Source organism: Pipra filicauda, unplaced genomic scaffold (assembly GCF_003945595.2).
Source record: "Pipra filicauda isolate LSUMZ 115617 unplaced genomic scaffold, ASM394559v2 scaffold80_size11013439_pilon, whole genome shotgun sequence".
NCBI lineage: Eukaryota > Metazoa > Chordata > Aves > Passeriformes > Pipridae > Pipra > Pipra filicauda.
The window spans coordinates 2,541,103-2,567,475 of record NW_024104987.1 but is presented as its reverse complement, the minus strand read 5'-3'; the positions used below and the strand labels follow the sequence as shown (position 1 = coordinate 2,567,475).

At 46.2% G+C, this 26,373-nt stretch overlaps 1 protein-coding gene across 1 annotated transcript; it reads right to left on the bottom strand.

Annotated features, from left to right (window-relative positions):
• Positions 1–1,312: 1,312 nt before the first annotated feature.
• Positions 1,313–25,006, bottom strand: LOC113995970 (ATP-binding cassette sub-family A member 10-like). The gene is made up of 39 exons (XM_027736556.2): positions 24,564–25,006; positions 22,317–22,439; positions 21,720–21,930; positions 21,145–21,303; positions 20,792–20,892; positions 20,343–20,569; positions 19,871–20,009; positions 19,335–19,520; positions 18,174–18,321; positions 17,523–17,694; positions 16,859–16,917; positions 16,328–16,438; positions 16,059–16,234; positions 15,603–15,722; positions 15,141–15,279; positions 14,928–15,018; positions 14,515–14,654; positions 13,809–13,928; positions 13,470–13,665; positions 12,294–12,460; positions 11,415–11,542; positions 10,919–11,056; positions 10,323–10,436; positions 9,721–9,888; positions 9,256–9,366; positions 8,488–8,610; positions 7,476–7,535; positions 6,935–7,026; positions 6,401–6,521; positions 5,953–6,070; positions 5,431–5,522; positions 4,909–5,084; positions 4,243–4,318; positions 3,886–3,980; positions 3,307–3,426; positions 2,955–3,095; positions 2,616–2,695; positions 2,478–2,533; positions 1,313–1,894 (listed from the first exon to the last, which is right to left on the bottom strand). The coding sequence occupies exons 2-39, from the start codon at positions 22,416–22,418 to the stop codon at positions 1,796–1,798; spliced, it is 4,872 nt and encodes a 1,623-aa protein (XP_027592357.2). The 5' UTR covers positions 22,419–22,439; positions 24,564–25,006; the 3' UTR covers positions 1,313–1,795.
• Between the last annotated feature and the right edge of the window lie 1,367 nt (positions 25,007–26,373).

The following is a 26,373-nucleotide window of genomic DNA, read 5'->3' as shown; positions in this document are numbered from 1 at the left end:
GTCAGAAGGAACTCCTCATTTCCAGCTCCAGAGATGTTCTCTCTAAGACAGGACTTGTTTTCCGGGCCTTTTAGTGCTGTTTGGGTCTTTGCATCATCCAAAGACCTCCAAAGGGTCCTGGTTCCATCATGCTGGGTGGTAAAGAGAAGAGATATCCTGGAGGGTCTCTGTGTAAGGGCAGAGGCACAGAGAGCAGAGCAGAGGGAAGCCAGAGTATTTCACAAATCCACTCAAACCAGCAGCCACTGCAGCAGAGGGACCAACATCACCAGCAGCATCTCCAGAGGCACAGACCACAAAATGCTGATGCAAAAACCCCTAACAGTAATGGATCATATAAACTGTATTTATCTCAGGAGGCCTGTGCCTTTAGTTCCTCAGCACCACTGATATCCCCAGGGCACTAAATAAAACTTTTCCCTTGCACAGAATTCCCATTTCCTGGTCCTGAGTGTATGAAAAGGTGACAAAAATGTTTGATGACTTCACTTACCCATTTCTCAGGGCTGAGGAGTAGAAAGGGAGCTGTTGTGCAACTGAGATGGAAAGAACCAGGATCTCTCTAAATGTGTGTCCTCCAGCTGCCAGAATATGTTTTGAAGCTGAGTGGGGAACGTACACAAGCAGTGATTGCAACACAGTCACCACTGGGATGAAGAGAATTGAAGTCAATATTTTCTGTGAGAGTTTTAACCTTTGCAAATGATCTGGGCACAGGGATAACAGGAGGAAAATCACAGAGTCAGAGGTTCAGGTTGAAAGGGACTGTTGAAGGTCATCTAGTCCAGCTCCTCTGCAGTGAGCAAGACCATTTTCCACTATCCCAGGTTGCTCCAAGCCCTGTCCAATGTGGCCTTGAACGTTCCCAGGGATGGGGCAGCCACAGCTTTTCTGGACCCTCATTGTAAAAAGTTGATTCCTAATATCTGATCTAACCCTGTCAGTGTGAAGTCGTTCCCCCTTGTCCTATCACTACATGCCCATGTAAAAAATCCCTCTCCGAGTCTGTTGTAGACCCTTTAGCTACTGGAAGGGGCTCTGAGATATCCCTGGAATCTTCTCCAGGCTGAAAAGCCCGGGGTGGTTTCCAGGGGAAGGACTGACAGTCACTTGCCCAAGCATGGAGAGGGGGCAGGAGGAGCACTGGGGCAGGAGGAGCACTTGCCAAGCCAGGGAGCCAGAGATAGTTCAACCTGATGGACTAAAACTACCTGGCCATCACCTCGAGCCCTCTGCAGCACCTCCACCCCAGGGGGAGGAGTTTGAGCTGTTCCTGATGGTCCCCAGCAATGATGACAGATGAGGATGTAACTGCAGTTTCTATAGAGACATTTATTGGAAGGGTATAAAAATAGAGTGCAAATTTCAATAAGATGTATTTGAACAAGTCATAGGCAGATAGTCCCAGACACTGGTGGGGGAGGAGCCCAGAAGGTCAGCTGCGTGTCGGGGTTCCCTGATGCCCCCAGATCCAGAGAGACTCCATCCCCAGAGACGGGTTATGACCCTTCTTTCTGCAAACCTTCAGTCCCTGGGCTGCACCCTGCTCTGCTTGACAAGAGCTCTCACCAGTCAGGCACTATTTCATCAACCACCCTTTGGAAGTGCAGCTTGGGATAGGGCTTAGACGCCTGCAGAGTCCAGGTGGAATGTCTTCTGCTGTGGAGAGGAGCCCTCAGCTGCTGGTCACTGGAAAGGCAGAGCCTGTTCCCCCTCTCTGTGATACACTGATAGTGGCAGTAAATATGTGCATTTGGTTAATACTGAGTAATGCATAAATGAGCATCCTGGGCCTTCAACACTCCTCCTGCTGAAGCTGTTTCCACTCGAAAGTCCCGTCCAAAGTCAGATCAAAATTATCCTTTTCCTGCTCTCGGGAGAGTTCCAAAAACACCTGAAACGTGCAAGATAAAACTCAGATGATTTTCCTGGCTTTCACAAGATGCTGTGATGCTCCTTTACAGCTCTGCAGCCCCTGTCAGAGGTGTGGGAAGCACTTTTATGTGGGGAGCAGGTACATGGCAGCTGACACTCAACGTGTTCTCTGGGATAACCTGCTGAGAGGAACCACCTGCCCATAGGTAGATCCATACAGTAGGTTTTACCCACCAATTAATTGACATAAACATTCCTCATCTTTGCCACCAGCCCTGTACAAGCAGCAATAACCTGCTGCTTCCAAAGAAACTGGAGAGGTTGGGCATGGGCACCTACCAGGGGCATCCATGCCTTGGGTGTGATGTGTGCCCATCTCAGGTGAGTGGAGACTGAGACTTCACCCACACTTTTTCCCACCATGGAAAATCCCAGCAGTAAAAATCCCAGACCATTGATCACCACTCTCCCAGCTGAGGACTCCCCACCCAGCACCCTCTGGCAGCTTTTTGGTGGAGCTGCCACTGCGCCAGCCCAGGTTTCACTGCAGCCTTTGTTCCTTCTCAGGCCTTTGCAGCACAACTAGCCCTGAAATCACCTGCCTGAGTCAAAGTATTCAAGGAGAAGCTGTACTCCTCGAGGTTGCAGCTTCGTTTGGCTGTGGAGAAATGGGAACAGAGTCAAAACTCAACAGTCTGTGTTTTCCACCCTTTCAACAAGTCACCTTGTTTTGCTCTTACCTTCCTCCAGCTTGGAGAAAGACTGAGACAGGGGCAGTGCATCTTCCATTGGGACCTTGTAGACAAGCAAAGAGGGGAACCTTCAAGAAAAAGAAGGAGAGGTGACTCTTGCTTTGTAATAAGGTTCTGGGATCAAAACTTTATGGATGTTTGGATGTTTTGCTGCCAGGATCACAGCGGGGTTGGATGTGGGGACTTTATCAGATCAGGTCTCCATACTGGGACTCTGAGCTGTTCATCCTTCTCCACCTGGCATCCTGTGTCTGGCCATCACACTGGGCATATTTTTAGGAATGAGGCAGTGTTGAAACCACTAATCATCCCAAATTTTTTGGTTACCGCTCCTGGCGGGCTGCACTTGGGAAAATCTTCAAAATCTCAGCGTGGAGAAGGTCTGTGTGCTCTGGATCCTTGACCTTGATTTCCAGCAGGTATCCTTTGCCAAATTTGTTCTTCAGGTACTGAATGGAGCCAATGCACCTGCAGGGGAAGGAGGGAGGGAGGAACAAGAATAGAAGTTGGTGTGAAACCATTGCAACCCCACTGCCTGCTCCTTCCCAAATGGTGCGTTTGGGGAAACCACGGGGAGCACTTCATAAAGCCCACAGTGATGGGGTGGGGCAGGTGAGGCCAGGGGAGGAACAGGGATGGTTTCCCAGCTCAGCCACGTGCTGGCTGTGCTGTCACCCACCTCAGCTGCCCAGACACCAGGATGGCCACACGGTCACACACGGCCTCTGCCTCCTCCATGTAGTGCGTGGTCAGGATGGCTCCCGACTCCTTGGTTTTCAGGGCATCACGGATCGTCTTCCTGAGGATCAGAGGGGAAAAAAAAAAAAGATAAAAAAGAAAGTCTAACGCTCCCTAGAAATATCAGACACTTTCCCCTATACCTCTGTCCCTCCAAATGCCTCTCCTCTAAAGCAAGTGTATAATCTTCACATACAGTGAGTTTAGACTGATGAGCACAGGGTAGTACTTTGAAATAATGACAAAAAATACTTTTGACTCGAGTGTCATTAGGAATTCTTCCAAATCCCGTGTATGACTGTCCTAAATCTGCAAAAAAGGATGAAGGTAAAATAGTTCTTCTCTCTCCTTGCCCGTGGTTGATCCAGAGAGAACCAAGAACATGGGAGTTTCCAATAAAACCGCTGGCACGTGCTGAGCAGCACCAACTGTGGAGGGGGTAAAACACTCCTTACCTAAAGTTAGCCATCTGCTTTTTGGTTTCCCACCCCTTTACCACTGGGGTGAAGTTCCTACTCACCAGACACGGCGCTGCCCGTTGGGGTCCATGCCTGTGGAGGGCTCATCCAGGAGCAGGACGGAGGGGTTGCCCAGCATACACATGGCCACACACAGCTAGGGCAGGGAAAGGGGTTCAGTCAAAGCTTTGACAGCCCTTGGCACTCTACAAAATTGGCCTGTTTTTTGGAAATTAAGGTTCCGATTTATAGGAAAAGTCGTTTTGGAAAAGGCTTATTCCCATCACCCCACCACGGGGAAAGCAACGTGATGCTCTCCCAGGCTCAGAGCACAGGTAGGTCCCTCCCACTCATGAAGGAGGTTTTTAATTTGTGCTGTGAGCATTGCAGTTCCCATTACAGGTAAACCAAACCCACACCTTTCTGGTTATCCCAGCAGATAATTTTCTGGCTTTTTTTTTTAAGTAGTCTTGAAGCTGCAGAGCATTCACTATTCTGTGGGGAAAGGGAACAAGTGAAAAAAAAAGAACATTTTTGTTATTTCAAATCAACAGCTCATCAAGGATTCCCAAAATGACAAGGAAAAGGAACTTTCTTCCCCTTGCTCTTGACTCCTGCTTGTTTTCATTAATCATTTATTTTGTTGTTAAAATGTAAGTGAATATTTGAAGCAAAGTGTACTGAATAAGCCACAAGCTCTTTTCTAAACCCATCATTAGCGTCAAGAGCATCATAAATCCATTCCACCTTGCCAGAGTCAGCTGAGCAGGCAGTGCTTAAAACCCTTTCTTGTTGTGCCAAACTGTAACGTTAAAGATTTTAGAAATCTGCCTGAAGATAACACACGTAAAAGATAACACCCCTAAAAGGACATTTAAATTGAAAAGAAAAACATCCCCTCTGAACGCCCTCGGCAAAACTGGAAGTTTTCTTAACCCACCCAACCGCGGCTTTCGGCACAAAAAGCACTTTTGCCGCCGCATTTCCTGAGTTTCTTTTGAGGTTTCCTGTGGTTCACGGTGGATTTTGACCTTTTGGTGCCCTCCCCTTTAGGGGGTAAGAGGTTGGGGATGCTCCCTCGGTACCTGGTGACGGCGGCCGCCGTGTCCCCCTTGCGCAGCCCCTTCACGGCCGCGTACACCCGCAGGTGCTCGTGCACGGTGAGGTCCGGCCAGAGCGGGTTCTCCTGGGGGCAGTAGCCCAGGAAGGCGGGCCCGTGGTCCTGGGGGGCTGCTCCTCCATCTCCCCTCTTCATCAGCACCTGCACAACCGGGGCGGTGGTTTTCCCCTCGCACAGCCCTGCCCAGGCTCAGGGGTGCGTTCGGAGCTCTGGGCTTCGCTGGGGTTCGGGGCAGGAAACCCCAAGGAGTGATTTCACAACCCTCATTTGCATGGTTTTAAAGTACAAACATGGCCAATTGGGGTAGGTGCAGCCGCTTGTCAAAATTACAAGTAGCTCAGTATTTTTTATTAGCGCATTATCTGATTTGGTGGCACGGTGAATTAAGTTAAAACCTTCATCAGTTTGACAAAAATTATAGCTTAGCTTAGGTGCAAGTTTTGCTCTTTTATCATGGATCCATCCCTTTTCTCCAGATGTCTCCTACCTGCCCAGCAGTCAGGGTTGTCTCTCCAGTAATCATTTTGATAGCTGTGCTTTTACCAGCTCCGTTGGGCCCCAGAAGTCCTAATACTTCTCCTGGAACAAGTACATTTAATTTCTTAAGAATAGTCTTCATCCAAGAAATATATCACAGTCCCCCAAAAGAAAAAATACAAATATCAAAGATCATATAAAATAAACTGGTTTATTTTATACAATACATGCTCTGAGAGCCCACAGCATTCCAGCTCTAGCTGATGCTGCAAGTCTGAGCTTTGATCCCAGAAGCCACTGCTAAAGGGGACCCTCTCTCCAGGATCTACGTTATTTTAGATAATGGGTAGTCAAAGGTAACTAATAGGATGGACCCCCATCACGTGGTTCATTAACACAGACCAAACCTGCCTTAATGACTGAGCAAATACATTTGACCTTTATGTCCTTGCTCAGATAACTGAGAAGCTGCAGAGAATCAACTCTCTGGGTATGATTAAAACAGGTCTAGGAGAACAGTCCCAGTTCTCACCTTTTTTAACACGGAAAGAAACATTCTTGGTGGCTGCTTTCTTCTTCTTCTTAAAAACAGAACCAGCTTTCTTTATTTTGTATTCCTTGCACAGATTGCTGACTATAATGACTGATTTCTGCAGGAGAAGAGGAAGAAGCAAGGTCAGTTTATTATCTTGGATATCATTAATCCTTCAGTAGTATTTTTCCATTAAAAAAGGCAGAAAATCTTCTAAAGATCTTCGTTTTATAGTTCACCAGGAATATGAGGTGCCACAGGACACTTTATTGTCCATTTTCCCCTAAACAGTTTTCTCCTCTACCCTGATGGAACCCACACTGTATTTTTTGGAGTTTTATTTTCCCAGTGAGAACAACACAGCCAGAGCACTGACCTGCTCTAATTGATAGTTGGTGGTTTGTGGTATAAAATAAAACAAAACAAGAAGGACAACAGTCAGTTGTACCTCCTCCTGGCTTGGAGCTGCTATGGCATTTTTCACTGCTTCTCTTTCAGCTTTAACATCTTCATCTTCCTCTTCCAGCTCCTTGGGGTGCTGGTGGCTGCTTTCTCTTCTTGGGGTAATCCTGAAAACCCATCAGATTTGTCTTAGGATTTTGTTCTTTACCCTTTTTCTCTGCCAGTGTGTTTTGGAGAGACTAAGAGAGAATGTCACTCTGACTCAATGTTCCTTGTACTTTTAAATTATTAATTATTACTATCATCATCATTCTTTTTATTATTAAAATATTTATAATCTTTCTATGTTGTACAAAGAACCAAGCTGGTACCTCCCAGGGCACAGACAACATCATGTGGAAGTACTTACAAGCCTGAGAGCTGTTTTATGTTATCACAGTCATTAAAAAATCATCAGTATTTAAAAAAACCCTATTTAAAAATACACAGGACACAAGGGCAATGATGTCTTCAAGGAAAAGCAGTGTGGTGGGAGTTTAGATCTCACGTGTGCATGTGGGCCGTGTGTGTTTGTACAAACCTAAATACTGGGTCCTCTCTCAGAACTGCTCTTCCATATTTTAACTCCAAATAGCGAAGGAGAAAAAAAAAAGCCACAGAATGGACATAGGGCTGAAAAAAAAAAAAAAAAGAGGTTGCCACATTAACAGACTTGCCTTCCCTACTACTGCAGCTGGCACTGAGGTGGTGGCAGTGTTACAAAATATGTGGGGGAAAACACAGGATGTGAAAATGAAGTCCATTACCATCTAAACTCAGGGTAATCCTGAAGGCTGTGAACTCTATTATCACTTATCAACACTGCAGAAGATATTCAGGGCAGGAAAAAGCCCCCAAATCATAGAATAACAGGGCAGCAGTAAGTGATCTGGGTTTATTCCCTTTTCCCTTTCCCATTTCAAAAGTATGAGGTTATTTTAGCACAGGGGGTGATCTGTCAGCCAGACCCACCCAGATCCTCCTCCTGTGTGCTCAAGGTTTTTCCTGCTTCCTCATAACTTAGGGGGGCTGGTTAGGAGACCCACATTCCTATATAAAAGTAATGTTCAATGTTTTCTTACTGCAAAGACAGAGACTAGTGCATCATTGCCAGAAGTCGTGTCAAAGTAGTCCTTAAAAAGCTGTAAGAATAAAAAAAAGTACACAATGAAAGCCATAATTCTTTAGTATCATTCTGGGTAATCCAATAACATTGAAAAAATGCTTTTAAAAATGTACAAAAGCTTCTGATTAACCCCAAACATTCACCATACAGATGAACAAATACAGAACAAATACTGGGCACCCCAGTCCTACACCAGAAAATGTCCCAGCCCCCAGTACATGTACCAGGCTCTCCTTCCAGGGGTGATGTCCTATCCCAGGAAAACATCTGGTCTCCTCTCCTTTGGGTCCCAGAGGAGAAGGGGTGGAGGTGAGTGGGGCAGGACAGTGGAGGAGTCTCTTCTACTTGGACTTAACCCCTAAGTCATTTATCATTTATAAGCAGTCTTGCACAGAGCTGGAGGGTTTTGTTGAATTCTCATCTGACTTTCCACTACCACCCTCAGCTGACACAGAGTAAAGCACCTGGTGAGTATTTGTAATTCTCACTCTGTTTCCATGCAAAGTCAGATGTGTGACTTCAGATTTCCTCCTGTGAATTTTCTAGCCAAGTTGCTTGACTTTGTGGGTGCCCCTGGATCCCTGGAAGTGTCCAAGGCCAGGTTGGACGGGGCTTGGAGCAACCTGAGCTAGTGGAAGGTGTCCCTGCCCGTGGCAGGGGGTGGAACACAATGAGCTTTAAGGTCCCTGCCAACCCAAACCAGTCCATGTTTCTGTTCTGTGATTCTGTGACTCTGCATGGAAAGAATTAAGAGTGCTCACCCAATCCACAGCCACAGTTCAGCAGCCTGAGAAGGACCCCCCAGCCCTTAATGAACAGCTGGAAAAACGAGACCTGATCTGAAAAGGTCATTTAATGACGGACTCTGTCCATTTGGGAAATCCCACTTGGAATGAGCCCCCCAGACCTGGCTCCCAAGGACCCAGAGTTGTGCTCTATGCCTCTCCTTGCCCAGCAGCACCACTTACCTGATGGACCACAAAACCCATCGGTGGGTACACGGGAATCAAAAGAGACATAATGTAGAGGGAGTTCCGAGAGTCCGTTGTAAAATCCATGATTCTGCTGATTACAAAAGAGATAAAGCACACCTGAAAACAAAACAGGAGGATAACTTAGCTGGTGGGAAGGGTTATGCTCACTGGTCTTTAAAATTGTGTGGTTCTAGCTTTGCAATTCCCTGTTGAATTTATAAAAATGGATTAAATATATGAAGATGAGAAACAGTGATGGTTCAGAAGGTCCTCAGCTGTCTCTGCCTGGAGTAGGCTGCTGGTTTGGGCCAGCTAGGGAGACTTCTTCCCAGACACAGGGCTGCTTCAGGCAGAAGAATGAAGTGTGGGATCCCATTCTGTTCATTCCCATTCCAATTCATGCCAAATAATCCATCTCCTTCCAGGCTCGGGTGATCTGAGTCTAACCTGATGGCTCCTATCTCAACTCCTTACATCTCTTGGATGGGAGGTGTTTAGCAGAGTGATAAATACCCTTTTTTTTGCCTCCATTCCTGCACCAGGATCTAGCTCAAGATGGATCCAAGTATTTCCCCATGTCACAGCAGGATTGTGGGAACAGAACACGGCAGCACAAGTTTAATGCAGAACTGGTTGCTATAAAACACATGCCCATATTTATGTTCCACATGTACACTTGGTGTTTTGACATCTAGTTCATCCTTAAGATCTCAAAATACCCTTCTGTAAAGCCTGCAGTGCATTATCCAACCATGTGCTTACCACTATCAGGATAAAAGACCAAAGGTCACAGTTCCATCCTTTGCGAGAGGTGAAGGAGATCAAGTAGATTAAGAGAACGATAGAAATTCCATAACCCAACGTCCCTACGACCTGCAGAAAAGAAAGGCTTTCACTGGAGAAAATGGGGTGATCTAAACCATCAGAAACCCACGCACACCCATGGGGCTCAGGGTAAATGATCATGTATTAAGGTCATTTAGTAATTACCCCAATTTTACTGCGAGGTGTAAAGGAGTACATCAAGGCAAGATTTATTGCCTTTTATTTCCAGCTGGAGAAACCCAAATGATAAGAGGTGAAACAAGGAGAAGGTCAGTAAGTGGACCCAGAGGTGCTCCAGCACCATCTGACCCCACGGTGTCTCAGTTGCCCCCACTCATATTGCCTCCAAATATTCCCTCAGTCCCTCCCCAGGGAACCAGCAATCACCAGAATAGGATGTACCAGTAAGAAGATGCTAATGGTCCCAGTAGTCCTGGTGCTCATTGCGAACTGGAGCCCAAACATGGAGAAGAGCAGGATCCAGCACAGTGGGATGTCCACCAGTGCCTGGCCACACCAGTAGGCCGAGGGGAAGAGCCCCGAGATCCTCAGCTGGGCACGAGCTCCCACCTGGGAAGGCACAATGCAAAGGGGAGTCTGCTGTCAGTGCCTGGTTGGCCAACTGCACCCATGAGAGTGGCTCCAGGAAATGAAAAGGTAATAAAAAAAAAAAATCTAATAAAATTCGACCTCTTTTTGTCTTTTCACATTTTGTGGTGGCTGCGAAGCTGCTCGTGGCAATACAGATCAAAACACTTCAAGCTGCCCATCATATGGTTGGACCCAATGACCTTGGAGTCAACCTAAATGATTCTATGATTCTACTCCAACCCAAATGATTCTGTGCTTCTACTCCAACCTAAATGATTCTGTGCTTCTATTCCAACCTGAATGATTCTATGATTCTGTTCCAGCCTAAACGATGCTCTGCTTCCATATTCAAACATCCTTGTGGCAATGCAGTTGTAGCCCCCACCCCAAATATTCCTTTTCAAGGAATTTACCTTGTAGTCCTGCATGTAGCCCATTGCAAAGTGAGGAGGAAACCCGGGGAATAACAACAGCATATAAATGAGGTAAAAGGAAATAAAATAGTCCCAGTATCGTGGATTGTAGATCTGAAAACAGAAGAACAAAGCATTTGGAGAAAATGGTCTGCAACGTAATGCAACCATTCATCTTACTGCATTTCTCATGGGTTACAGGGCACTGTGAACAAAAAGTGGGATTTGAAACCAAATAGTGGCAAGAGGAGGAAGGTTTTCACAAACCATAGCCCTGCAAAGTGCTTGCCCCTGGTGAGGAGAGATGGGTGGTGCAGGTCCTACTCCTCCATCCCAGACTTGGGATGAGCCACAGCTTGAAAAATGTGATGTAGAGGATAAGGAACGTCCTGGAGAAGCCCTCCCAGCCACCCTCTCTGATCAGCAGCCCTCGAGACCCACAAGGGAAAAATGAGCTTCAGTTTTCCTGATGTCAAACAGTCACCAGTGAGGACCACGTGTTTACAGGCACAGACAGCCCTGCACAGCTCCCCATTAAAACCTGAGGGTTTACTGAGGCCTTAAACTGTTCTCTGACCCCTTCTGGCATCACTTACAGAGAAAAAGGGGTGGCTCCAGACCCGGATGTGCCCGGTGGAGTTGAGGGTCCTCAGCAGGGCGTTGCTGATGACGTTCACGAGCACAGGGAAGCAGTTCACGGCCTCCAAGTGGCACAGCACGGTGAACCTGTAGCTCTTCAAAGGGCAAGGAAACAAGATGAAAACTCTTGGCTTTTCTCATCTGCAGGGAAGCAGTGGAAAAGGAGCACATGGGGAGAATCCAGGCCTGGAATAATTTTGTTTGTGCCTTGTTTGCTAAACACCAAATTATGAGGTGTTGGAAGTCTGTGCTAAAAAAATGCAAATTTTGAGGTGGAGAGTGAGGGAGATAAGGTCTCCTCTAGCATGTAGTTTACTACTTAAAACACTTTCTAATCTTTGTACCTGTGAGCCTGAGTCAACAGGGCCATCCCACAGGGAAAGCTGATGGAGGCATCTTGCTTAATTATTCATTGTTGGGAAGAAACTGGAGGGAGAGAAGACAAATCCTCACCTGACCTTCGCGAGACACCTCTATAGCCCCGTTGTGTTTTAGTTCCTCTGTGATATTTTCCTCATTGGTTATTTCCACTGTAAGATCTTGGCTCTGGAGCACGTGGATGAAGCTGTCAATGCCTGTGCCTGGTGTGAAGGCCAAAAGCAGAGGAATCATAATACTGAAAAATGAAAGAGCCTTTGATGGTTTGACTTTTGATTTTATTTTCAAATCCGTGACCACCAAATGAAACCAGGGGAAGTTCTACTAACTGTGGACATCAGCCAGCACATGTGTGGTGGATCATTGCACATTAACTTTTGTGAAGTTAATGGATTTCTGTCTCACTGACTGAATTTTTGCACTGTCATTTTTTTCCCCTGCCTCTTCCAAGGTGCTGCAAAATGTATTCTCCTTTGTGACTGTCTGATGAAGGTAACAGTGTCCCACTCTGGCCAAGTAACATAAAATAGCATCCACTCGTGGGAATGTTGAAGGTATAACTGCAAGTAGCCCATTAATTTGACTCAGCATCAATGAACCCTTTCTGGAATGTGGTGCCTGGTTTGAGAGTCCCACACTCTGAAAATGCAGAAATTGCCTGGGTGTCTATTTCTTGGATACAGATCTGGATTTAAGGCAGGGAAAGAGCTGTGTCCCATCTAACCTCATTTGCTCTGATGAACCTTTTCTCATCTCGCATCAGGACCTCACCAGCTGCTGAAGCCAAAGTGGGTTTCCTTCACAACCCTTCAAAGACAATTCCCATGCTCCTCTGCCATGGAAACCTTCAAATCTCCTTAGATCCCTGACATCCTACAGCCAGCTGCTCTGTCAGGTATTTTTCTCTGGAATAAGAAGAAGCCCCAGAACAGGGAGGGATGAGGAAAGGCTCACCTGTGTTGTTGTGGACCAGGAGGGTGGTCGTCTCCAGGTAGGATTTCTTCCCCAGGGGCAGGAAGTACCGTGCAGACGAGAGCTCCCAGACACTCACACTCTGCCAGGCAGCAACCAGGGACAGTTGCAAAACCAGAGGAAGCAGAAAAACCACATAGAGCAGCAAACTACATTAAGAAAGAGATGAATAAACCTTCTGAAACCAGACATTCGGCAGAAATGCATTTGCATATTGGAATTGGTGGGTGATGTTCAGGTTGCCCAAAACTCTTTCTGGTAAAAATCATAGAATAACAATATCCTGAGTTGGAAGGGACCCACAATAACTGTGGAATCCAACTCCTGGCCCTGCCCAGGACACCCCAACAATCCCACCATTGTCCAAACCCTTCTGGAGCTCTGGCAGCCTCGGGGCTGTGCCCACTGCCCTGGGGAGCCTGGTCAGTGCCCAACCACCCTCTGGAGGAAGAACCTTTTCCTGAGATCCATCTCAACCCTCCCCTGGCACAGCTCCAGCCGTTCCCTTGGGTCCTGTCACTGGTCACCAGAGAGGAGAATTTTATTTCCAGAAGTCTCAAACCTTGACCATTCACAAAGACATGCAAAATTTAACAGGGAGAGGACCTCAGATCTGGAGTGCCCAACTTTTTAGGGCCATGAAATGCCTTTCAGACTTCCTTTAGATACAAGTTTTTAATAAATGAGCATCTTCCTTTTGTTTCTTGTGCTCCACCAGGAAATGACAGCTTGAACACCAATGGGGCCAAATGAGTTTAGGCACTGGCAACACTATAGAAATTGAAAAAAATTGCAAAGGAAGTCTGAAGGTACTCTCTGTACACATTAGCTTATTTTAAAACCCCCTCCTCCATCTGAAATACAAGTGTTTCTAAATGATTCTTTTCTTCAGAAAGAAAATGGATTTCTCTTACGTAAATTATTCATACAGAAATGAAATACACAACAGGGAGATTTTGTGTTCCTGGTGCTGGAAAGGAAGAAGCTTTCCTCTCCTCTGAGTGTAGATTACCCAGATCGTCCATGCCCAAGACCTGATACCAATTAAGCCAAACTCCATCAAAACAGGGGTGTGGAAATTGCCCCCCCAAGTGTGGCCTTGGGGGGCAATTGCGTCCAGGCTCCAGATCTCCAAGGCAGACTCACTTTGGTACTTACATTGACCGCAGGTTTTTCACCGAACTCTTGAGCTTTAAGAAGTGCACCCATGCCATGGCAGAGACCTGCTGCCTCCAGAGAGCCAGGCCATCCACTGTCACCTTCCCAGCATCCGAGAGCAGGAGGGAGCCTGGCTTGGCCTCGTCGGAGCCTCGCGGTCCTGCCTCTGCCCGCTCGTCCCCGAGGACGTGCTCATCTGCAGAGAGTCCCCACGAGCACATTTATGGCTAAGAACACCTTCTGTGCTGTCATTTGTGAAAATTGAGGCCTGTCCAGGGGTTATCTCAGAGGAGCTGATCTCTTTGGCTGTGGGCTGTGTATTCACAGCCACGATTGTACCTTCTTGGTCCGCCGTGTCTTCTTCCTCCAGTTTCAGGAAGACATCCTCCAGGGTCGTCATGCTGACTCCATAATTGATAATTCCCTGCTCAGAGCAGCTGTCAAGGCCACTGAACAGATCTGCAGGACAGAGATAAAACAAGTGCATGAGTACTGGAGTGTCTCCAGACCACTTTGGTTCAGCTTAGTCAACCTGGAACATCTCCCATGAGGGAGAAAACAACAGAGCAATGAAGGTCTGGAGGAACACAAAACTGCCAGATCCACAGCACACTGGAGATCTTTTTCTGCTTAACACCAGCATTTCAGGCTGTGCATCCTCTGAGGAACTGGGCTGTAGGATGGTCAGAATGTGGTGGACAGGGTGGGTGAGGGTCTGCCTGGTGCCACTGCAGGCACAGAGCGGGGCTGGTTCTGTGGGGTTCTCCCTAATCACTGTCTTTTCATTTAACAGAAAGAAAACTGAACTCTCAATGACACAGTTTAGCCTGCTGGGTTTGTCATTACAAGCAGTAGAAAATCTTTTGTTACACAGTTGGATCTTAAACACCCGGATGATAAAATTGTGCAGAAAAGCCAAAATGCAACAGTTTTGAAGTCCTGATGTGACCCCTGTAGAAAATTCTCCCTTTTCATTTCACTTTCCCCACAGTTGTGATTATTTTTTTCTCTATGGAGAATTCTCAGTTATTTTAACAGACATTACCTGGGAATTTATTCACGTTTTCCAGTGGCAGTTTATATCTCAGCTCATACTGACTGTGTCCTGAGAACGTGGCATTGGGGATGTACCTCTTAACCCGGGATGTCACATTCTCCAAGTCACAGGACTCACTGACGTGGATCCTGTTGGATTGAAAAAGCACAGATGCTTAGTTTTGGAATGAAAACCCCCAAAACCCACTCAAACAAACAACAGCCACCATATTATTTCCTAGGATGCATTAAAAAAAACTCTAGAATACTTAATTCATTCCCTACTCCGGGGTAAAGTGCTGTTTCAGTTAATTTAACTGACTATTAATTCTGTGAATTTGCTGGTTTCAATGACACCTGCATTACCATTTACATCGATTCTGGTTTCCCTCAGATATCAGATCATGCAGCTGAAGTAGGTACCTTAAATGATAACAAATCCCCCACTTTTTCTTCAGGAACAGCGAGGAACCGACACACTTCAGCCGCCCGTGCGAGATAAAAGCCTTGCGGTCTGAAGGAAGGAAAAGCCAGAGGGGTTTATAGTGCAGAGCAGTCGCCCCAAACTTTTTTGGCCACTGGCTTTCTGCTCCGGGGCTGTTCTGCAGAGGTGCCCCAGGCTGAGCCCCTGCCCACCTGCCAGGATATCGGCCTCGTCCATGAACTGGGTGCTGAACAGGATCGCCCGTCCTGCCCGGTGCTCCCTCAGGAGGCTCCACACCTGGTGCCTGGAGAGAGGATCCAACCCAGCTGTTGGCTCATCCAGGAACAAGACCTGCAGAGGGGATGAAATCAGGCATTCCCCATCCCTGGAGCAGTTGCACGTCCCTTGGGTTTGGTGTTCTGGAAGCCTCAGGTCCCGAAGGCGAGAGACCCAGGTCACCTCTTATGCAAGGGCAGCTGTCCTGGGAGCTGTGGGAGGTCAGGGAACTCTCTGTCAGCTTCCAAACTGCACTAGCAAGGTGGGTTGTGAATTTAAAAAAATTAAATCATTAAATTTATTGATTTTAGTAACTTGTAGCCAAATACACGGACAAGGTTTTAGTTATGTTGGACCTGAATATTCCCTGTATTACAGAGCTGTGCCTGCTGCTTTACCTGGGGGTTTCCAAGCATGGCTATTCCAATGGATAACTTCCTTTTCTGCCCACCACTCAGTTTCTCAGCTTGAGTGTCTTGAATGTTACTGATATCCAGCAGTTCCAAAATGTTTTGCACCTAGAACAGCACAAGGATGTCCATTCTCAGCAGCAGTTGTCCTTCCATCCTTTATTAGGGTAGACTTAGATTTAAATTAGGTATCAGGGAGAAATTCTCCCCTGTAAGGGTGGGGAGGCCCTGGCACAGGTTGCCCAGAGAAGCTGTGGCTGCCTCATCCCTGGAAGTGTCCATGTTCAGGTTGGGTGAGGCTTTGAGCTTCAATTTTCAGAAGACACAGCATCCAAGTGGAGCCTTTGAGCTTCCCAGTGCAAAAGGAGCCTTTATGGAATTGTGGGGTTTCCAACAGCCCCGTGCTGCTGCACGGTGATGCTTTTCAGGGGAGCACACACTCACCTCTCTCTCCACCTCCTTGGACTTGATGCCCTTGATTTCTGCAAAAGTTCTCAAGTTTTCCTTCACCGTCAAGACCTCAAACTGTGTGTTGAACTGGGGGCAGATGCCAATCATCTCTCTGATCTCCTTCCTGTCTCCTATTTCGGAGAGTTTGTAGTTGTATATGGTGGCAGAGCCTGTTTACAGGAATAAATGTGAAGAGGTGGAATGACCTGGTGTTTACAGCTTTTGAATCAGGGCCACCCCGTCCCCCCCATTTTCCATCTTACCTTCTGAGGGGAAGGTGAGCCCACTGAGCACATTTAACAGGGTTGTTTTTCCAGCCCCACTGTGGCCAAGTAAGGCAGTGATCTGCCCCTCATAAATATTTAAAGACAAACCTAGAATGGAAGCAACATCAAGCTGGGGAAGAAATGAGGTTTGACTTGCCTCCACTTATTGTCAAAGTCAAGAGAAGTCAAGAAGCACAAGAAGTAAGAGACAATAATTAGCTAAAAGAGCATTAAGCAGTGTAGGGAAAAGCTCTGTAAACCTTTAACTAAAGGCTTAAGAAGTTGCTCTGAATTTAGCAGAAAAGACAGAAATACAACAATAAAAAAAAATCTTTCTTCCTTTTAGTTTTATTAAAAATGGAAGATTCGGTAAAAACTGAAAAAAATATTTATAAATCACATCAATTAATATTTGACCTAAATTTTCAAGTAATGCAAGTGTTTTATTTCATTGACTGACTGAAATGTTTGTGCACAAGTGTTTTTTTCCCTCATCTTTGACAGGAATCAATACCACAGCTCTCATACCTCTTAAAGCTTCTGTCTTCTTGTCCTTCTTTTTATATGCTTTTTTAATATTGTGGAGTCTAAAGAAAAGTAAGGAGGTCATTATTTTGGGATTTCTGTCAATGCATTTCCCTGGTGCCCCTTTACATTTCTGTAGGCCTTCAGTTAAAATTACAGAAATGGCACGAAAAATACTAAGAGGTACTGGGAAACAACCCTGAGATTCACAGGTTTGGCATCCCCTGTGCTCAAGTGTGAATGTCACTGTCTGGCACCAATAATGGGGCACCAACCCTTGCAAAGACAAGGCCCAACCCATTGCATCAGATTTCCAATGGATTGCTCTCTACATTCTCCTTTTTGTCCCTAAAGAACATTTAAAGTCCACAGCAAAAAAAAAACCAACCAACCAACAACAACAACAAGAAAAACCCCACCCTGTTATTTTTTATGAATTTATCTAAATTTCACCATTAGTGATGGGTCTGAATTACCTAATTATCTCATCTGCATTTTGTCTCTGATTTTTTGCCTGTGAAACCAAGTGTTTTTACAAGAGCCTCACAAACATGAGAGCTGCCTGGATAAGTCAAACCCCAGCAGATGGAAGGCTCTGGGATCTGTGGAGCATTAAACCCAAGTACCCAATTCAGTAAGCATGGATAGCAGTTACTTCTTCCCTAACCTGATGGCCTCCTTCCCCCGGAATTCGGGGGGCACCGGCTCTACGTCGTCACCAAGGAGCTCCTCAGGGTTGGCTGTGGGTCTGGGAATGTCCCTGGTGGAGCCTCTCCTGCTCCTCATCCAGTAGGAGGGTTTCAGGCAGAAGAGAGGAGGGTCTGGAATGCCATATTTGCCTACCAGGAAAGCAAAGATGACCTGTCATCAACCAGAGCCACAACCAAGGCACCATCCAAGGCTAAACATTTAACTAAACTGAACTAGTAAGTGCTTGGCTGCCTCAAAACTGGCACTTTGTCCAGTTAAAAAAAACAGGTCTGGAGCAGAGGTAGAAGAGACAAGAAGTTTGGCTTCAGGGGTTTATTTAATGAATTCAATACTTCGTGTAATGAATTAAAATATTGCCCCACACATTATTACACTGTAATCTCATAATCACTTCAACAGCAGCATTATTAGAAAGAAAAACCACTAAATGCTGTGTTGTCTTTGATTCTGTGAGTTTTGCATGTGCCAGGGGTAGAATAGTCAAAAACCAAACCCTATTTTGATTGACTCAGAGCAGCCCATCATTTCCTTGATATATCCCATGCAATCCATACCAATATAAAATATAAAAGAAGATAGTAGGATCACAAGCATAAATCAGAGCTACCTGGCAGAACTTTGTCGAAATACAGAGCCAACAGCATGTACAAGATTGAGTCAAAGACCAGCATAATGTAAGTTGAAAATAAAAAGTATGCTTCCTCCATAAGGTTGGAAAAAGAGAAACCCATTCCATATTTTTCCAAATAGAAAATCTGAGGGAAAAAAAAAAGGACAAAGAAGAAAAATTTTCAGGCTGGAGAATGATGCCCATGCCATCAAACAATGGGTCCAATTGTCTTTGTTAACCTGGAAATCATCTGCAGTATTGACCAATTGTTCTTACTTTCTAGAGGGGAATAAATTTAAGGGGGTAAATTTGTTCTGTGCAGAGATCTTAAAGATTTAATCCAGACTTTTTCCAGAATAATCTAGAAACAGAAATAAATAACAGAGTTTTAGAGGAAATCATTCAAGAAACATGATTTTGGCACCCTCGATGTGACAGAGGCATGATGAAAATGGTATAATTTTACATAGTGGTTGATTTAACCAAATGGCAAATTAGCAGCAAATTCAGTCTCTTTTTCTGCTGGTCCATAAATCTCCTCTCCCAGGTAGACTTTTTTTTTAATATATATATACCAGGAAATCAAATATTAGACTGCTGGAGCCAGAAAACATCACTCAGAGCTGTGGAGATATGACTGATGGAAAACTGGGGAGCTGCACAAAGTGGGGATGGAAGGAGAATGGCAGCAGCAGGGATCTCCAGTTGTGTTTGCACAGTCTCTGCTGCCAGGAAGAGTTGCAGCAGAGAGAGGGGAATGATGGGGCAGCCAAGAGATGATGTCCCTGATGTCCCCAAGTCGACTCCTGCCCGCCCAGGCCCGGCCCCGAGGATAATGGGGTTGTTGTGTGCAGGGATGGGCTCCTCGGGGTCATGTGGAAGTGACAGAAGTGCACAACAGCAGATTTTTTGTGACCAGGGCCGTGTTGCCTTTGCATTCATCTGCTTTTCAAACGGTGGGATGGGATGGGGGGCATTGGAGCCCCTCTTTGCTGCCCAACAGCAGCTCAGGCCGCGGGGAGGTTTCAAAACGGGATGTGGGTCTGAGTGAAAAAATACCTGGAGATTTTACAGCTGGACTTTGTAAAGGAGGATGTGCCCTCCCGTGCCTTTCTCTGCCAGCAGGGGAAGGTTCAGCTGCAGAGGTGGGGCCCTTACCTTGGCAACGCCCGCGTTAAACGCGAAAGGACAGCAGAGACCGAGAAACCACTTCAGTGGTTCAGGAACGTTTTCTACCAGCACCGCCAGGCTCAGGCATCCAAAGATAAAGGTGATGAGGAACCCCACAGAGCTGACAAGTTTGGAGGTCCTTAAGAGGGAGCAGAGGAGGAAAACCAGGTGGATCTGTAAGAACAGAGGTTTCCTTCAATCACTGAAGGAAATAAATACCTTTAACAGCAGCGCGTCCGTTTGCCAGGCAGGCAGGTCTCTGGTGAGTTAGTATAACACAATAAAGTCTTTCTTAGTGGGTCGATCTGAATTTCAAATCAGGCTTTTTGTGGCCAACCTACTGCCTGTCCGACCTTCAGGCTGCAAATCAAATCACTGCTGCTGAGTCACAGGAGCCACTCAGCTGCCTTCAGTCAGCAAGGCCGTGCAAAGCACTGTGCAAAGAGCTCTGGAGTAATACTTCAGCACATCAGCAAGGTGATAAATCATGTGGTGAGAAAATCTGTCTTTAAAGCTTGACTTACACATGCCAGGCCATAGAGGAAAAACAGCAGCAAGACCGCAGGGAAGCTGCTGATGTAGAATGGATCCCTCAGCACGAGAGCTGTCAGCAGGCAGGAGAAGATCAACACATAGAGGAAATACAGCAAACTCCAGGAGAGCCTGGGGATGGATGGAAAGGGGCCATGACACTTCTGGTTAATTAAGAAGTGTTGTTGTAACTTCATCTGCCACATCAGAACCGTTTTAAATTTAAATATTGGTTATTTCCCACGGTCAACTCCTTTACATCCCAAGGCAGAACACAGAGCATGATCCACCTTAGGAGGAAATACCCACGGGAGAAGGGTACACCGCTGCCATGCTCAACCCTCTGGTTTGTCCTTAGAGTGCTGGAGAAAACTCATGAACTCATTTAACTTATTACCTGACTGCACAAGTGCCCTGGAACATACCGATTTTTGGCAGACGCACTTTAGTTGGAAAAGAACTCACCAAAATGCAATATCCTGCAGCCCCATCGTCTTCATCAGTACCTTGAGCTTCTTCTTTTCTCTTGTGACGTTCATTGATAAGAAATACATGAAGGGAAAGAAGCACATCACGATGGTGATCATGAAATAACCGTAGTCGAGTGTGATCGAGACGATGGTGCTCCGGGACTTCATCCGGACTCCAGCAATTGAATTCATTTCTTCCCAAACAGAATGGTTTGCCACCACCTAAAGGAATTCAAGGTCAACGTGTCAGTATTCCATTTATTTTTCTACAGTGAGATGTATTTGTATAAGGAACCTTCTGATTCATCCTCCCTAGATCAACTTTTTAAGGCAGCTTTATTTGCCGACAAACCCACCCCTTGCTATTCCCACGGTACAGTTTGCCTTCCCTGTGTCAAGTTTAAAATAAAAGGATGCCTACATCAGTTCCCAAGTTGGATTTACCTCTATGATAGCAGCATCAATGCTGGACTGCAGGGACAGGAAGCCTTTGTACCAGTACTTTGGGCTGTCACAGTGCATTGATGAGAAATTATAACAGCTGTCTGCAAGGTTAAGGGCATCACAGGTAAGAGCAGAGAAAGGGAGTTGATTTTCACTACAGAAGGGGATGGAAAGAATACATTTGCACTATGGGAAACTCTTCAAATGGGTAGTGACACACAGACAAAAAAAAAAACAAAACAAAGAAACCCCCACAGTTTATTAAATCACTGAACATATATGGATTATTCTGACAAAATGATGCCTGTCCATGCCAGGCAATGACCAGCCCAAGAATTTTCCTTTTGTATTACCTATGTGTCCAAAGATTTCGTTGGGAAGAATCACATTTGCAGTAGGAAACCTGAGGTGATAGGAGAAATTGTCCTTAAATACAACCCCTATAATTTCATTATTTGAAATCCAGGCTTTTTCCAGGGCGTTCTCATTGTCCAGTGCCTCCAGTTTTATACCTGTGGTGTGTAAGCAAAATGTTGCAATGAGTTTCTGTAAGTCTGGAAATGTGTCCATGGGCACTGGGGGTATGTTCTGTTTTTTCAGCATTTCAACACCTCTTTTTCCAGTTCTCATTGAGATATTTACCTTAAAATACTTTATGCTTTACCAGTTAAGAAGTGCAACTGAAAAGAATGAACCAGGATGTCTTAAAAGAATTAGGGAATATCAGGTAAGGCAGAGCTTTACAGTTCAGAGGAACACACTGGTGTCACCAGTAATTTAAATACTAGGGAAGAAATATTTGTGAAAATAGGGGATTTGGGGTGAATTTTCTCTCCTGACCAAAGATTCTGGTGAGTCACTAGAACATACCGTAGGTGTGAAGAGGCTAAATAATGACAAAACTCAACATTTAAAAAGCAAAACCTACCCCTCATGACAGAGCTGGAGGCCACTTTATTCATGATCTGCCTGGTGGTGGCAGTGGTGGGTGTGAAAGCCACGGTGACCCCGGTGGTGTTATAGGCAGGATCATCCAAGTGCCCGAGGTGGCTGAAGGGCACCTCGGGGTACTGCATGTGCCCCATGAAATGGGACACGATGAACAGCATGGGCAGGAAGAGCAGGGACAGCATCCACTCCTGGGCACGGGGCAGAGCAGGGGGGAGAAATAAATAACACATTAGATATAGCAGGGTAAGAGCAGATTCTTTGTGGGATTAAAATATAAGCAGAGGAACTCGGTCACTCCAGTTTCTGAGATGTCAAGGCTCTCTCTGCATTGTGCCCATCACCTCAGGAAATTAATCCAAAGAGCCCATCTGAGCTCTCACATGTCACAAACCAGGTATAAAAACCATCAGTTAAAATATTAAAGTCTCAAAGTGTTCACTACCAGTCATGCTTTACAAAAGTACTTTGACTTCTAGTTTTATCTAAAGAAATTGGTGTCCAGGGGCAGGCAGGGATTGGCCACTCTCAGTGCTTAGCTGCTCTTTTTTTATTGTCATTTTTAATTTTTTCTTACCTGAAAGCTCTGCATCTTCATCCTCCACTTGAGAAGGACGTTTTTCCACAAGAGAATTTTCGTTTGCTGGAATACACTCATATTTCTCTGCAGTGTCTTCATCTCTGAACCTACAGGCAAGTTCTTTTTGAAAAAAATTACTTGCTAAAGCAGCAGAGATTGCTTTTATTTGCACAGTCCTTGCAGATGTGCCCAGTGACACTTTCTTTCCCTTTTTACAGCAAAAATGAGAGCTGAAGCATCTCAGATGTTGTGTACTGAGCACAAGCCACCCCCGCAGCACAGGGTCCAAGAGACCTCATCACCCTCCACACACTCCAGCCCTCCCAGCTCAGCAGCAAACACTGATTTATAACCAGAATTCCAGGCTTCCATGGTGTGGCATGGTGAGGTTGGGAGGAGTTATTTAAGAAATAAAAAAAAAGGGAACATCGTACTACATGACCTAATTGGCTTGGGTGGGCTTCGTATCTAAGGAATGACAACACCACAGTGAATTAAAGTCACTAAAATCCTCTTGCATGTCATTTTAATGTGCTACAGGCTCAACACCAAGAGGGGTTGAGCAACTCCTGGCTGTGGTGTGAGCTGAGATCACTTGGAAAACGGCGCCAGTCGAAGGCAACTCGGAGCCACGAGAGAACAAATTCTTGGAAGTGCGTTGGGAGGGATGTCAGTGCTGGGATATTAATGAAAAATGAGAGAAAAACAGGTAGCCGTGAGCATGCACTGGTGTGTTGCTCCAAAAGACATGGGAGCTTCCTTAAAAAGATCTGATTTAAAAAAAAAAAAAAAACAAGGAATTTTTGCCTGGATTAATGCTGGTGGTGGAAACTGCAATAGGAAGGCACAAAGCTGGCTGTCAGACTGCTTTGCAGCTGAGATATGTGCATATTAACCGTGAGTAAGATATTTATTAGTGCCTTTAATGAGCGAAAGGATTAAGTACCCCTATGCAAAACGGCTCCACTCACACAGCCCAACTACTCTGCTGTCACATCTGTAGCTAAAATCTGCTTTCAAACAAGATCCTTGTCTTCTATAAGTGATTCTCAGGTAGAAATACCAGAGCAGTTTAGAGATCTAATCCTTTCAAGCCTTCCTGTCACACTGAAGGAAGATTTGTGTTTTCCTGTTCCCTTGGGGGATGATGCCTCACAGTGCTGACAGGCAAGATGGAGTTTATCATCTTCTCCCAAATATTTACATTCAGCTCCTGGGAGAGGCACATCCCCGAGTAATGACACAGTAGGCAGGGAAATGCTGGAAAAGCAGCTGCAACAAATGGCCTTCCCAGGGCACACACTGCAAACACTTGCACTGGCACAGCAGGACAGGGCACGGACACAGCTCAGGGGCAGGAATCTGCTCCTTTCCCAGCATCTCTAAACAGATTTTTGGCTTTTTTTTTTTTTTACAGATGATCTCACTAAATCCAAGTGTATAAAAATTGGAATTTAGCCTGTGTAGTAACAACCAGACTTCCCTGGGGAAACCAAAATAAAACTTACAAATCCGTGGTCACCCTGTCACCCAGCAGAAGGGAGGTGTAGGACGTCGTGTGTCACCCCTGTGCATTTCCACCCTGGCAAGGGGCTTGTGTCACAGCTAAAGCAGGTTTCCAGTTTGTCCTTCGTTCTGTCACATGGAGTAACCTCAACAAGCTGACACACCCAGGAGATCCTGGGTGGGAGGGAGAGCTGGCACACCAGGTTCCCATCATGGATATCCCACGTGTCCCTCCTCCTGGTCACCCCTCAGTGCTGTCTGATCCCACTGCTGCAGAGTTTGGGGAAATGAGGTAGGACTGATTTCTCTGCTCCTGCGGTATTTCAGGGGGAATTTTTAAGAGTGTTAAATGACAGGGCTTTTAAAATTCAGCCTTTAGCTTACACTGCATGTAGGGAAAGAAATCTGCTCCTTGTATGTGCTGGATTAAAGTACTGAGCTAAGCTGAACCTACAGCATCCTCTTAATGCCCAGAAACACTGGAAATAAACCTCTGCTGTACACTGAGCTCTGTTTGTGTGTTATTTCATCTCAAAGTAAGGCTAAAAAGAGTCTATTGCCTTTAAACAGCCCCTAAACTTAATCACAAGCTTAACTCAGCCTGTTAGAAAGATACCCAGTGCCTCACCTACACATCCTCTCCCGGTATTATTAACGGGGTTATAATTTACTGGATGTTTTCATACCGTTAAAATAACATTTTTTTTATTTGCTTTAGGAAGAATGCTTAAGCCTTACCTTAAGGGGAAAGTTTGGAAGGGATCCAGAGCTTGTCCTTCACTGTATGCCTGTGGAAGTGGGGATGCTGAGGCTCCCTGGGATGGACTGGCCAGCTGTCCTGGTGGCTCTCAGTGCTCCTTTGTCCACACAATCCTTTCCTCACTCAGGCACTTCTGTAAAAGGCATTCCTCACACCATCGCTTCTCTTTTCCCTGGCTTCCTTCCCTCTTCCTCCTTGGCAGAGTTTCAGCTTTATTTGTGTTATAAAAAGCAAACAGAGCACTTTGCTGTTGAGTCCCTGGAGCGGATTCTCTGAAAAGTTGCTCGGGAAATTCTTGAGTCTTGGCCAAGGGAAGACAAACAAGCCCAACAACAAACCACACAAAAAACCTTCCTCTGGCAAACTCCATTGTGTTTCTCAGTGCAGCAAGAGAGGCTGAAGTCAACGATATCACGGCACAGGCAGGGGGGCAAACGGTGGCTCTCCCTCCTCTCCAAATGGCAAAGGCTGTGTTGGAAAACTGCTCCTGTGCCTCCAGCCCCGGCACAGGAGGAGCAGTGAAGCGCTGCCTCCTAGATAGCAACAGCTCTTTCGATGAAAAAACATGTTGTAAACACTGAAACAAACTTCCCTTGGCTAACTCTGAGCTTCTGAAGGGGGTGGGTTTGATTCCATCCCCGGGCTGTGCCACTGCAGCGTCCCCGGCAGCAGCACGGCTGAGGGACCCGTGGTGGGAGGGAGCATGACCAGCTGGGACAGAGGCTGGGCTTGGAGATGTGGAGGAGCTGGATTTGCTTCCCTCTGCTCTGCCTGACAGAAAAAAAACAACCCCTGAGATTTAATTAACACTCTGATGTTTCAGAGCGAGGCAAACTGCAGAGGTGCAGTAAGTCAGGGCACAGGATGAGGTTAAAACCTGTCCCCAGTACATCTCCTGCTTGTCCAAACCTTCTCCACTTCTTTCAAAGAGAAAAAAAACCCAACCCTCAGGTGGCTATGCCAGTTCCCAGTCGGTGAATCTCAAGCAGAGACACTTCCCTGCCCAGCTCCTTGACAGAGCCCTGATGTTTGGAGATCCACGTGGAAAGCAGCTCTCTGGGGGTGTGGGTGGCCGCTTTGGGGATTTTTCCTGGCAGGAACAGCCCATCTCTGAGCCACGGCAGCCACCTGCTGGTACCTGCTTGGCCACATCCCTGCCTGCATTGCCTGGTCATGCACCTCTGCCTGCCTGAACCACCTGCTTTCTCCCTGCCTGTATCATCCATCCCTGTAGCACCAGCATCATCCACAGGAACCAGGGGGATGGGTGAAGGTCTTGCTGCTCTGTCCATCCCATGGGATGGCACTGCCCCTCTCCTCCAGTGGGTCCCCAGCCCACCTTTCCTTGAGGTTGAGGATGCTGGGGGACAGGACAGCAGGGCACCAGGGGAATCACCTGGCTGCCTGGATGTAGGGAGTTTCATTTTTCTTCAGATTTATTTTTTTCTTGTAAATTTATTCTTCAAAGCTAGCCCTGGCAGGCAGGTGTTTAAGAGGAGATGCTGATCTGCTCAGACAGGGTCAGGGTGCTGGTGGCTGGTCTCCCCACCAGTTCCCCCAGGGGTGGGTGCTGTCAAGAAGCCCACCCTGTCTTCTCAATGACCAGAGCAAGGTTCAGCCTGCTGTCCTTCTGCACTGTTCCTTTGGGTCAAAGCACATCTCATTTTGATAATCATTGGGGTTTTACAAGTGATGATACAAGAGCTGCCAGTTTTCATGACACTTTTCCAGGCACTGCTGAGTCCTTTCCTTGTCTCTGTGTCTCCAGTGGTGGGGACCAGAGAGGCT

What these genes read in the sequence shown, in the direction of transcription:
- LOC113995970 (XM_027736556.2), bottom strand. Translation starts at nt 22,418, where the DNA reads ATGAAGACACTGCAGAGAAATATGAGTGTATTCCAGCAAACGAAAATT. An exon ending in GGTCTTTTATCCTGATAGTG is followed by an intron (nt 8,611 to 9,255) that starts GTAAGCACATGG and finishes TTTTGTTTTCAG; the next exon opens with GTGTGCTTTATCTCTTTTGT. An exon ending in CCTTGAATACTTTGACTCAG is followed by an intron (nt 1,895 to 2,477) that starts GCAGGTGATTTC and finishes TGCACGTTTCAG; the next exon opens with GTGTTTTTGGAACTCTCCCG.